This window comes from Mustela nivalis (assembly GCF_964662115.1).
Source record: "Mustela nivalis genome assembly, chromosome: 8".
Classification (NCBI taxonomy): domain Eukaryota; kingdom Metazoa; phylum Chordata; class Mammalia; order Carnivora; family Mustelidae; genus Mustela; species Mustela nivalis.
In genome coordinates, this window is record NC_139027.1 from 36,781,582 (window position 1) to 36,794,758 (window position 13,177).

General features: G+C 38.5%; 2 protein-coding genes across 4 annotated transcripts in view; one reads left to right on the forward strand and one right to left on the reverse strand.

Moving 5' to 3' along the window:
• Positions 1 to 13,177, forward strand: part of LOC309870862 (interleukin-36 gamma-like) — a 163,673-nt gene that overhangs the window by 3,279 nt on the left and 147,217 nt on the right. The window contains exon 2 of one of the 2 annotated variants that reach the window (XM_082743431.1): positions 7,403 to 7,493. The exons of the other annotated variant lie outside the window; for it this stretch is intronic. The gene's annotated coding sequence lies outside the window, so the exon portion shown is untranslated. The remainder of the gene's footprint in view (positions 1 to 7,402; positions 7,494 to 13,177) is intronic. 2 annotated transcript variants of the gene reach the window in all.
• Positions 468 to 10,098, reverse strand: IL1A (interleukin 1 alpha). 2 transcript variants are annotated; one of them, XM_082743427.1, is made up of 7 exons: positions 10,010 to 10,098; positions 9,302 to 9,377; positions 8,276 to 8,324; positions 7,372 to 7,582; positions 5,605 to 5,778; positions 4,179 to 4,297; positions 468 to 1,973 (listed from the first exon to the last, which is right to left on the reverse strand). In XM_082743427.1, the coding sequence occupies exons 2-7, from the start codon at positions 9,367 to 9,369 to the stop codon at positions 1,782 to 1,784; spliced, it is 813 nt and encodes a 270-aa protein (XP_082599553.1). In that variant the 5' UTR covers positions 9,370 to 9,377; positions 10,010 to 10,098; the 3' UTR covers positions 468 to 1,781. The 2 variants fall into 2 exon arrangements, with proteins under 2 accessions (XP_082599553.1, XP_082599554.1); XM_082743428.1 differs by lacking the exon at positions 468 to 1,973 and adding an exon at positions 1,985 to 4,061.

Here is a 13,177-nt window from a genome sequence, read left to right on the forward strand (position 1 = left end):
AGATTAATTGACCATAGAGTTGAGGGTCTATTTCTGGGCTTTCTATTGTGTTCCATTGATCTATGTATCTGTTTTTGTGCCAGTACCATACTGTCTTGATGATGACAGCTTTGTAATAGAGCTTGAAGTCTGGAATTGTGATGCCACCAACTTTGGCTTTCTTTTTCAATATTCCTCTGGCTATTTGAGGTCTTTTCTGGTTCCATATAAATTTTAGGATTCTTTATTCCGTTTCTTTGAAAAAAAAATGGATGGTATTTTGATAGGGATTGCATTAAATGTGTAGATTGCTTTAGGTAGCATAGACATGTTCACAATATTTGTTCTCCCAATCCATGAGTATGGAACATTTTTCCATTTCTTTGTGTCTTCCTCAATTTCTTTCATCAATCATTCTTTCATCAATCAGACAACAAAAATAAGTTAAAGGCATCCAGATCGGCAAGGAAGAAGTCAAACTATCACTCTTTGCAGATGATATGATACTTTATGTGGAAAACCCAAAAGACTCCACTCCAAATCTGCTAGAACTTGTACAGGAATTCAGTAAAGTATCAGGATATAAAATCAATGCACAGAAATCAGTTGCATTTCTATACATCAACAACAAGACGGAAGAAAAGAGAAATTAAGGAGTCAACCCCATTTACAATTGCATCCAAAACCATAAGATACCTAGGAATAAACCTAACCAAAGAGGCAAAGAATCTGTACTCAGAAAACTATAAAGTACTCATGAAAGAAATTGCTGTAGTTTGATCACAACTTTTAGAACCTAGAAGGAATGTTGCTTACATTCCAGAAAAGAAAGATTTACAGTTGTGTCATGGTTACCAAAGTTAAGTTTATCCCATGTTAGCTAGTAAGACTTGATAGCAGGTGAAATTGAATGATACAAAAAAGCTAAAGCAAATTTAGAAGCAGAGGAATGAAAGGGAGGTTAATTATCAGCATAAAGTATTAATATAAATTTATTATCATAATTACAGTGTTTCCACATATTACAAAAAGCAGGACTCAGACCAAAGTGCCTTGTTTAACTAAGTCAAACTCATTTAGCCTAAAAAATACTTTATTATTGTTAAGGATGACTGTTAAGGAATTGCCATAAATATAATATCATTTTATCATAAAATATATTTATAAATATATGTATACATAAATGATAATAAATATATAAGCTTTGCTTTCTTAAGGCTCAGTAGTTTCATTCAAGAAGTATTTTATTTAACTGATCTCATTGATTAGCATAAAATACTGTTGAGGCAAGAAGGATGTAAGTATCATCTCCTCCGTTTTAAAGATGATCAAACTGAGGTCCCAGAAACTTACAGTATTTGATTGAGGGTCCATCAGCAACTTAAAGGCAAACAGTTGGAATGAGATTCTAGGCGTATGGCTTCTCATTCCAACTGCTATTGTGGGTATTTAGTTTTCTTATGCCTCAGTTACTTAACCAATCTGTAATATGGGTAGAATCTTTTTGGTAGCCATAGTCAGTAGCCCCGGTCCTCCCAAGATTGTTATGAAGAATAATAATTAAACTGATTGCTAGTTTGCAAAGTATAGGGTGTTCTTAAATAACAAATAACTTTATATATTAGTGTTGTTTGCATTAGACCTTGCTCACTCTGTTACAAAGAGAGTAAATATTCATTTGGAATTACAAAGGCTCAGCACATGCTCAGCAAGTGACTAAGAGTAAAGGATTTGACTCCTCCATGTACATAGTACATATGGACTGTCAACACTTCACAAGTAAGTAGACCCCAGAGTCAAGTTTAGGTTTCCAGTATCTGAAAGTCAGTGATAGAGGGTTGCCCTTTTGCCATGTGCACCAGTTTTCGTTCCTGTGTGGCAATGAACAACTTTGGCTGGGCGACTGATGTGAAGTAGTTCTTCGTGCCATGACGTTCCCAGAAGAAGAGAAGGTTGGTCTCATCTTTGATGGTTTTGGGTGTCTCAGGCATCTCCTATGATAAGAAGAACAGAGATATGTTAGAGAACAAGATTCCAGACAAAAAACTGGAGTGCACTCCCTGGACATTTGGCCTTTGTGAGAAATATAGCACTTTAGGACACTGACTCTGTAATATGATGATATAGATTCTTCTTTCATTTGTTCATGCAGCAAGCATTTATTACATGCCTATTAGAGTATGGCCCAGTCTACACATAATAGTTAATTTCCTTACTTAACTGGAAAGAAATCCAAATTAGTCAAGGATTGCCAATGACAGTAGTGTCTCACTATATCGTGGCAGGTAGAGTAAAAACATTGTTCTTATCCTGCCTTCATAAGAAGAAAGCACTTTGCATAAAACATGAACACTAGCAATTGAGATCTCTAAACATTTGACCACTAAGTGTGCAGTTCATATCTTAGGGAAAATAATTTATCATTAAAGATGTTTTTCTCTGTATTTAAGCCAACGATTAAAAGTTTACCCTCTCCGCCACTTCCAAGTATGTTAGGAGCTGACTCCTTACAATATAGTTTTTGACAATTGTATCTTTTTAGGCTGTACTATACTTTTGAGTATGAATAGAATAACAATACTTTCATGGAAAAGTGAAATTCACCTTTCAACTTGAGATGATTCTTTTGTGTTCTTTTTAATCGGAAGCAATTAATTATCCTTTTGAGCTTTTCTTGTCAACAAGGGTTTTCAATGGCAACAAGGAATTTATTTCCCAAACCCCTTCCTCTCCTAGTTTTTTCCAATCTTAGTAAATATATTTTCTCCCCCGCTCCTGTTGGTTCTATCTCTGAAATCTAACCCATTCTGTCTACTTATTTCTACCTGCCTCACTACTTCCACTCCCATGACTATTATCATTACCACCTAGTTAGGCTCTTTGCTTTCTCCATTGTCTTCATGCTGATCTAGTCTCCATTTTAGAAAATATAAGTGAAGTTAGGAAATTTCCCTATTTGAAACCCTTTAATGCCTTTTCATTTTACTTCAAATGAAACCCAAATGCAAGGCTCTGCAAGCACTAGCCTCTGCTTATCTTTCCTCCTTCTTTTGTGCCCCAGTTTTAGAGTGTTCCCATTGATTTCTGAACCTGGCATTTTAAACTCTTGAAGCTCTAGGTCCTAGATGCCCTCAGATCCCTCTCTTTGGAATGCTTACCCTCACCTGCCCTCTTGCACCATGCTCCTTCCTACCAGGAGATCCCATTCCCACAGGGAACTCTATGTAAAAAGCACTCTCCAATTTTTCTCTATCTCACCACCCTATTTATTTGCTTTACAGCATCTTGTACTTCTTGCTGGTGTTTGGCTTATCTACTGTCTGTGTCCCCAAGAAGACCAAGTTCTATGAGGCTGGGGACTTTGGCTCACCATGGTCTACACAGCTGTTGACACTATGTTTGAATAATCGAAGCTTCTCAATAAATAATGCCTGTTGAATGAATTCATGAATGAAGCTACTGCCCTAGTCTGCAGACATCACTTTTACCTCACTTCATCCAGTTAGAGAAATACATAGCACCTACAAAAATTCCGGTTGGAGTTGGGGGTCTGCATTATACATTTACTAAATAAGAGTCACCTACTTACCAGCAACTTAGGAGTAAACATCTAAGGCTGTAGTGGGCATGTGTGTGTCTATGTTTGAGGGAGAGGTGGTAGTGGAGATGGGTCTGGGAGGAGGGGTAATGCTGACACCGGTGAAGAGAGAGAGGCAATGGAGTCAAAAGGCCAGGGTTTGAGTCTTGGCTCCCTGTTTTTTGTTTTGCGCCCACTGGCAGGTGATTAACCCTCTCTGCTCCTAGTTGACTTGAGTATCTTGCAATCAGGTCCTATTGTCCTAATACCTACCATCATATAGATCAGATGGAAATTGTTAGTAAGGTTCAAGATGGGTGGAATAAATGGATGCCTTGGGATGGGAGGTGACTAGGGTCAGGCAGGGTAAGGAAAAAGAAGGAAGAAGGGAATTTACCTTTTATTTACTCTGGCCACCTCCATTTTACTTTCTCATAGATCCTGCCTAGAAGTGCCTCTGGGGATAGGTGAGAAGTAGCATGTGGAGCGGGTGGGCAGGTGGAAACTGTGATAGGAAGAGAAGAGGATTGTGCTACTCTGCTAGGGGTATCTGTCTATTTGGGATCATTCACAAAGATATGGGATATAAATGAAGGTAAATTGGGGACCGAGAATGACTGACCTTTAGCAATACAGGTTCACCTTCATTTTGGGCACTCACAAACAGCCGAGTTTTTGAGATTCTTAGAGTCACAGGAAATTTAGAATCTTCTGAAGTGTAAGCCCCCATGTCAAATTTCACTGTCAAAGAGAAAAGCAAAAAAGAAAGTAAATCCATTGTATATGAATGAAATCAAGTGTTACGTAAATTGTGTGTGCATGTCTGTGTGTATCTGTATTTAAGTCTCCAACTATGGTGTAAATACCAGAATGGAATTGCAAACATCTTTTATCCTTTATAATGTCTGCCATATTTACTAGGCAGATAAATACTTGGTTAGTGTCTCTGGAATTTTCTATGTTGAATAAATCCTTGGGGGCTATTTGTTGACTCTCTTGTAATTACATTAATGGGATAAGACCCCTCAACTTTTGAGCTCATGAGTTCATAATAACCTAAAATGGAGGGGTTTAGGGAAGCTGATACACTCCTGAAAAGTAGTTGTTTTCCTTAGAGAAGAATACTTAATAAGAGCTGTATAATTATTTATCCCTAGGAATCCAGGAGTTCCATTTTTGGGGTATGATCCAAAGAAATAACCTCATAGGGAAAAAATTATATACACAACAATATTTGCAATAGAGTTACTTAGAGCAAACCCAAGAGACCAGCATAGTAACATGATTGAATATTCTAGTGTCATTAAACATGGCAAATATATATGCTATTTCATGTGGGGGAAATTTTGTGAAATAGTATTAAGTAGGAAAATACAGCACAAAATAATTTGTAAATGTCATAGAGTGGAAAGCATGTTATCTGAAGTATGCCCAACCAGAAAGCCCTGTTTGTTTATTAAAAAGTAGCCTCTTTGGAATTCTGAAACCAGTTTTGTATACTGAGGACATGTCCTGAAGCTAAAATATGTACACCATGGAAACTGGATTTGTGTGACGAAATTTCTTGGACACTAAATTTCATCCTCCAGAACATATTCTCAGCTTATTGCATGTTTTGTTTCACAACTATGTTCTCAAAGATGATGATTCTTTCTAGTTTGGTGTTATTTGTAAGTTTGAGCAACAGGCTTTCTAATGGAGAGTGATTGCTCCTTATTGGCTTCTGGGCAAATCTGGGTAAGTCATTTAATATTTCTGAGAGTCCATTTCCTCATCTTTAAAACCAAGGATAATAACAGCTGAGAGAACTGAAGGAGATACTTCTTCAGAAAGCTTTATACTCAGTGCTCTCAAAGACTGGAAACTTCTCTCTTGTGGAGCTTCCTGATTTGGCTGAAGCTCCTGTCCTTGCCCAGCATTTTACTGGGGGTTGTTGTGCTTCATCCTATTCTAGAAGAATTGTACAAAGCTAGGAATCTAGAGAGGTTTATATTTTGAAAAAAAGTTTGAAAGAAATGCAAAACTAAGAAATGCAAAACTCCACTTACCTGCATCATCCAGATTCTGTAATGCGGCAGCCATGAGGTAGTTTCCCCCAGTTTGTTGAATTATACTTTGATTGAGGTTGTCATTCAGAATGAATTGCGATTTGATGATCCTCATGTAGTTGTATTTTTCATTGCTACGGAAGTTGTATGCTGCAGATCTGGGCTTCATGATTTCTAAAGCCATTACACAAGCTCAGATTAATGTCTTTGTATAAACACAGATGATATATCTGCTCTAATGCAAGCATCAGAAGTAGCTATGGAAGGGGCATTAGGAATATTTTAATCCAGGTGAAGAAACTGAGAGAGAAGAGAAGTCACCCTGTTAGCAGAAGTGGTTTCTAGGATTATCCTCATGGTTACTTACTTCTTTTTAAACTTCAGTTCCTCAGGGGGTAATTTTTAAAAAATAGATTATTTATTAAATATTTTCATTTTGGTTGTTTGGAGGTTTCTAAGGAAATAGGGAGACTGCTAGCATTCACTATTACATTTTTCAAATGAATACACTGAGAAAAAAATGAATTATATGTTCCTGAGGATACAGGTCTAAATGTCTACTCCCCTTTCTGGACAGTGGTGTATAACAACAGTTTCATAAATCCACATGGTTCTGAGTAATTTTATGTCTAGGAATCTATTCTAAGGAACTGGTGATAGAAATGAAGATATGATATGGATGTTATTGGATGGATGTTCATTATCTATTACTTATAATTTGAAAACCTGGTACCCAAGAATGCCCTTGATATATTGCTAAGTGAAAGAAGCTGAATATAAAATTGCATATAATCCTATTAATGTTTGTTTATATGTGTGTAGGTACATGAAAAAGACTTTAATTTGCTGATGGACCCTTAATCAAATACTTCAGTATTTTCTCTAGTCTTGGCAGTAGCAAAACTCTTAGTGTTTTTATTCTCTTTTTTACATTTTCTTGTATCTTCCTATTTTCTAGGTGAATGTGTATTAGTATGTACCTGTTACCTTAAAAAGCTCTTATTTAAAAAATGTTTGGTTTATGTTTCATGTAGAGGCTTATAACAGTAGAGGCATGGGAAAATAAACCTGTTAAAATCAGAACTAAATTTGGTGTAAAGCTCTCCTGCTTACATACTATGTGACTTACGTAACTGAGCTTAGTTTCCTCCTATGTAAAATGAGAATGTAAGATTGTTGTGAAATGTAGAGATAATGCAACCATTCATAAAGTAGCAGTGTTGGTAGTATTAACAAAGGTAGTAGTAGTAGTAAGGAGGAGGAGGAGGAATGACAATACCTAATGTTTATTGGGTATTTAGGTACTAAGCATTATTCTAGTCCAGGAGCTTACAAGTATTGACACATTCAATCTTCACAACAAGTAGGGACTCTGATTATCTCCATTTTACAGTAGAGGAGACTAAAGCGCAAGAAGGTTAAATAGCTTACCCAAAGGGGCGTAGTTGTATCTGGAGGAATATAGCTTTTAAGTGGTCACCCACTAACAGTTTATAACTGCTTTCTGCCGTAAGGATAAAAGTCACATGACCTTTACAATATGGCCACAATATGAGCCCATGAGGAAGTATTCTGTAGACTCAGGTCACTGGTCCTCTCTCCCCACTGGAGAAGGATAAACATTAATTTTCCTTCCTTATAGTCACCAAACCGATGCCTGGCTGCCCTCTTGTTCCTAGAATCTCGGTTTTATTTTCTCCTGTGTTCTGTCGTCTCCATTTGCTTAACAATGGAAAACAAAGATATTATTTGCACTTGACTTCTTACCTTCTTCTGTATCATTGGTAATAACTTCCAGGTCATCATCAGTGATGAATTGATTTAAACTCAACCGTCTCTTCTTCAGAATCTTCCCGCTGGCTGCCACCATCACCACATCCTCCTTGAAGGTAAGCTGAGATGTCTTTGAGGTTTCAGAGGTTCTTAGAGACATGCAGTCCTCATGAAGTGGGTCATAGTTCACATCATAGAAGGATTTCTATGAGGAAGGAAAATGGAAACTGAGGGGCTACGTACGGTTGTTGAATGAGATCCCTTTCAGTAGAAGTTTTATCCAATAGATTTAGTGAGAAGGCTCTCTATTTCATCAATCTTCTCCTCCCCATTCCCTCTCTTCTTCCCCCACCCCCAACCCTCTTGTCTTTCCCTCCATTTCTCTCCCACCTTTCCCTTAGAAAATCTGTTGAGCATGGAGAATGTCATCAACTATTAGTGTAGAGAGGCAGTTGGTCTCACTTATGATGAAGAAATGTATGTATCTGAACTTCTAGTGAGGGCGAAATAAAACTTTCTAAGATTCAAGCTATTGCTGTTTTTTCCTGTTAGAGAAAATACTGCATAAGATTGCAATCCTATATGTGGAATTTAAGAAACAAGGCAGAGGATCATAGGGGAAGAGAGGAAAAAATGAAACAAGACAAAACCAAAGAGGGAGGCAAACCATAAGAGACTCTTAATCTTAGGAAACAAACTGAGGGTTGCTGGAGGGGCCGGGGTAGGGGGGAACGGTGTGGCTGGGTGATGGACACTTGGGAAGGTATGTGTTGTAATGAGCACTGAGTATTATATAAAACTGATGAATCACAGAAATGTACCCCTGAAACTAATAATACATTATGTATTAATAATAAAAAGAACAGCAGTCCCATCAGAATTACAGTCATTTGCTTACCTGACTCAGAGAGAGATGGTCAATTTCAGAACTGTATTCTTCATTTTCACTGTCAAACAAGACAATGAGAATGTAATTCTGTTTGTTATATCTCTGCTGTCACTGGACAATGTATTTTAATGACCACATTAGCATTGGGTAACACACACATAGTCATTATTGTCCTCTTTGAAAATTAAGGACTTCTATACATACATACATATATGCAGTAATTTGTGCCTCGCTAATTTGGAATTAGTAATCATCAGGACTGTTCTTGAACTTTACCTGTGCTTTAACTTCAAAAATGGGGGTTGGCTAAAAAAAATTGAAGAGCTGGAGTTGAATTTCAGGGAAGAATGTTAACCTCCTCAAGAGAGAAATGCTTTTTGAAGCACTTCATTTTAATTAATTTAACTTAATTTTAACCAAATAAGTCATGTGTTACACATTGCTTTCACGTATTCACTAAAACAGATTTAATAATTTATACTTGGGAACTATCCAGCAACATTTTGATAATGTAGTTTGTATTAGTAATGGGAATACCGTGTTTGTTTAACATATCCTATAAATTTTAATTTTATTCATTTATCTTTCCCTTATGTCTGAATGAGGTTTGGCTGTGTATGTACATTCACAGGCTCAAATTGCTGTGGAGCCATTACCTCTTCCAGATTGAGATCCAGATCAGAAGTTGGTTTCTCTCTCTGGCAGTCCATTAAAACCCATTACGGTATCATGTCATGTGAACCTGACTGAGGCTGTGTCTAAGTAGATGTTGAAATTCACTAGGAGACTAGTGACTAGGAGACTGTAAAAATAATTTCCCTACAATGGCTGTCTCCCTGTCAGTGTCATCTCAGTGTAACATGCAAGATGCTTACTTTTTCTGGATCTTTGCTGAACCTGCCCTGACTTCAGAGGTAGGATGCATCTCTAGACCTCTGCCAGTCTGGCTCCATGCTAGTTACTGTAACTGCTAGATAGATTCTAATATACCTTGATCCCCTCATTAAATTACAAGAGATAGAATTGATTTCCTACCTGTAACAGTTCTTCAGGTCCTTTTTGAAAATCTGAAGGTCTTCAAAAAGGTCAGGAACTTTGGCCATCTTGACTTCTGCAACAGAGGACACCAGTGGTTGTCAGCCTAGTCAGCTACCACCCAAACACCCGCAAGGGGAATCATCTCTGCTTTGTGCTTCTTGAGAAGCTTAATGAATGACTTAGCCTATACTCAGCATTTTCCCCATTCTTTTCGCTCCCTTGAGTTATTTTCATATGTATCTGTCTCCTTTCTTAGACTATAAACTTCTTTTAGAACTTCTGTGTTCTTTTTGTGCCCCACCCAATGCATTGTATACAGTAGACATTCAATGAAAGCTTGGATAAATTAAAGAAAAAAGCCCACAAGAATAAGGTCTTTGCCTTATATAGATGCAAGAAAGGGACAGATTTGGAAATTTCTAGTTTTCCCCTAAGAGTTTTAGTAGTAGAGACTCCCTCCAAGGGAAGGCTCGGCTGCGCTGACCAATGCCTTAATGTGAAACCAGTTCTTCTGTCCCTCAGCTCCCCATCAATAGAAAGAATTATTTTCTGAAATCTGACTGTGATCTAACTCACACACCAAACCAGGGACAGACAAGAAAGGAAGGAAGAAGCTTGTGCTTCAGAGAAGGCAGTTTGAGAGACAATGGCCAAGGAGAAAAGCAAAATATATTTTAAAAGTCAAAGATGTGATAAGGACAATACCTTTGCTGACTCAGGCGCCAATGAAATGACTCCCTCTCTGTCTGGAGCCCTAGTCGGGTTACTTCGCCTTTTTGTCTTCTGGAGTAGGCGTGGCCTGTATGCGTCATGGGGGAATTTACAGGGAAGAATTGTATTTTTTTTTGTTACTTCACCCGGAAACTGACCAAATAATGACAGATTACATGCTTGATACTAGTGTTGTTTGCAGAGATTCCAGGAATTTCTAACTTGGCTCATTTATTTATGGCTTTGCTCTAAACAATTATAATAAAGTAGTCTTAGAAAAAGAGAAGAAGGGCAGGAAATGTTAACTTTTTTTTTTTTTTAGATATTTTATTTATTTATTTCACAGACAGAGATCACAAGTAGGCAGAGGTAGGCAGAGAGAGAAAGGGGGAAGCAGGCTTCCTGCTGATCAGAGAGCCCAATGCGGGGCTTGATCCCAGGACCCTGGGATCATGACGTGAGCCAAAGGCAGAGAACTTTAACGCACCGAGCCACCCACGTGCCCCAGAAATGTTAACTTTCTAAAAATATATGGTTGGGAGGAAGAGAGAACTCCTAAAATCAGAATTCTAGATGGCCAGAGTTGGAGAGGAGCTTAGGAACTGTATTTTGTGTTTTAGCTTAATTTGTTTTTTTGCACCCCAGGGCTAACTATAAATTGATGGAATGCTTGGCAGCCCCTGGCAGATAAGGATTGGCTGTGAGGGAAAATGATCCATCTTTTCTGAAGAGGGACATTTGCAGAATAGGTATAAATCACTCTGAGTATGGGGAGACAGCCTGCTGTTAGGGCCCGGTAGGGGAGATAGAAGTGATAACCATTACTCTTCTGAATACTGTTGACCCATTTCCTACAGTACTCTCTGCCCTGGCCATATTATAGCAAAGTGGCCATCTGTCAGGGCCCAAAGGGAAGTCTGGTCTTTTCTAGAATAAACCGAAGGTGTGTGAGGATAGCTGTAGACTCAGGGAAATATGGACAAGGCCCTGGCCAAAAGCTGGTAGCTGCATTTGAGGATAGAGTTTGAGTGCAGGAGAGGGACTGTTATATACACACTACATCAATGTTGCCTAGTTGTTATTATCAAAGTCTTTTTTTGGTATCCTAAGGCTGGCCCAGTTCAGGTGGTAGAACATCAGACTCTTGGCAGATAAATGCTGAAGGTCTCCTGTTTGGAGTTTAAGCCATGTAAATTTTTAAATTGAGAAAACAGATGGAAAAAGAGGGTAGAGGAGGGGAACAAGAAGGTAAAGAGAGAAAGGTAGGCACTGCAATGGAATATGGTATAAAAAGGCAAGACCACTCAGAACTGGGAGTGAAGTGGCTTGTGTGAATTGGGTAAAGTATTTTCTCTGGTCTCGTTTAACAGTAAGTAATGGGGTTGGTGAGATGATCATTAAGGTCTATCCTAAGTACAAAATCTCTGATTCTGGTTCTATTGCCGGTCAAGATCCTCCTGGTCTCAGACCTGGTCACAATCGTCATAAACAAGAGCCAAAGAAGTATTGTATCCTAGATGTAGACAATGTAAATTTAGGACAAGATTGGGGCAGATCTTGGATGTCTCAGGATGGATCCTGTTTGAATGGTGATGGTAGCCAATTCTCTATGTGGTTCTCCTTCTGGCAACACAGATATTAATCCTGGTTATTCTTTCTGCCTCCCACACATCTTGTGAGGCTATTACCAAGAAACAATTGCAAAGCACACTGTGAATGTGGGCTGCTATGGAGATGCAACTGAGCAAAAATAAAAACAAAGCTAATAATGGCTTCTGTCACTTGGGAACCTGTATAGTCATCATTGTAACACCTTAATTCACCAAAGAAAATATAGTTCTTATGAAGATATGGGTTTGAAATCTTCAACAGGGAGGACATTTTCAGGTGAAGGCCTCCCTTGAAACCCTGAAGATATTTAGTTTCTGGGAGGAATGTAGAGCATCTGTTTGGTAATCCAGGAAAAACATCCTTGGTTTTACCATTAGTGGTAACACCTGTTCTGGCCTATGCTCCTCCTCTGTTGTAGAGAATTAGAATTCCCTGAATGTGGTTGTTGAGTTTCTCAAGGACAGTTGGAATTTTTTAGACAGACAACTCAGGTTGAGGTTTCACTTAACTTTTCCTTCATCTGACCATTTTGGAAACTGGCTTTTAAGGGAAGAACAACATGGGTGAGGTTTAGAGAGTCAGAAGTCCTCCTTTTGTTTTGGGGAACCTATTTTTCTGTATGTGTGTACCAAGACTGACTTGTAAGTAAGCCCCATCATCGGACCAACTCCTCCTGGGGAATAGAGAGAGAAACGTGCTAGGTAGAGCTCTACTGGAGCTCAGGGGGTCTTTGGGGGCTGTCCTGTGACAGGAATTTTGGGTACTTCAAATACCCACCTCTTGACTCCGAGGAGACTTCAAAAACTTTAGTCCTTTTCCACCTAGATCATACAGAAAAAAAAAAAATTATTGTGTACTTATTCTGTGCCAGAGTGCTTGTTAGACATAAGCGTTTTTCTCTCAGGATTTACAAAATTAGATATGCAAGATGAAATGATATACTTTAGTGGGTGAGTGGCTACACCCTATAAGCCTGGAGGTCGCAGGTCCAAAGCATCATAGTGGCTCTTTTCATTTGAAAACTGCTTTTACCTCACAAAGAGCTCTCCCTTGCTTTGTTTCACTGGCTCCACACTTAACCCAAGGAGGTAGTGATTACTATCTCTTTTCACAGAGGAGGGCCCTTGAAGACATTAAGGTGGCCAACCTACAGTCACAAAACTGGCAGAGCCAGCTCTCTAACCTCAGGTTTCTCTTCCAAGTCCAATCTTCTCTTTTCACTGCATTTAGCTGCTCAAGTCTCTTACCTCCACTGAATGCCAAGTGACGGGCTGAAAGAGCTCATTCTTGCAGGTCTTTCAGCCTCGAACACCCTGTCGCTTATTGATTCAGTTTTTTTTGTTTAAAAGAAAAGATGAAGAAAAAAATGGTTTGAAATATCCCCCTTCCCCTCCCCTCCTCCTCCAGTGAAATCTCATTTTATTCTGTGATGTAGAAGAAAAGGGTGAAGGCGGTCAAGGTAGCTGAGTGCATGGTCAGTGATGGAGTCTGGATATGGACTTTTTTTTTTTTTTTTTGAAGATTGTATTTATTTATTTGACAGACAGAGAT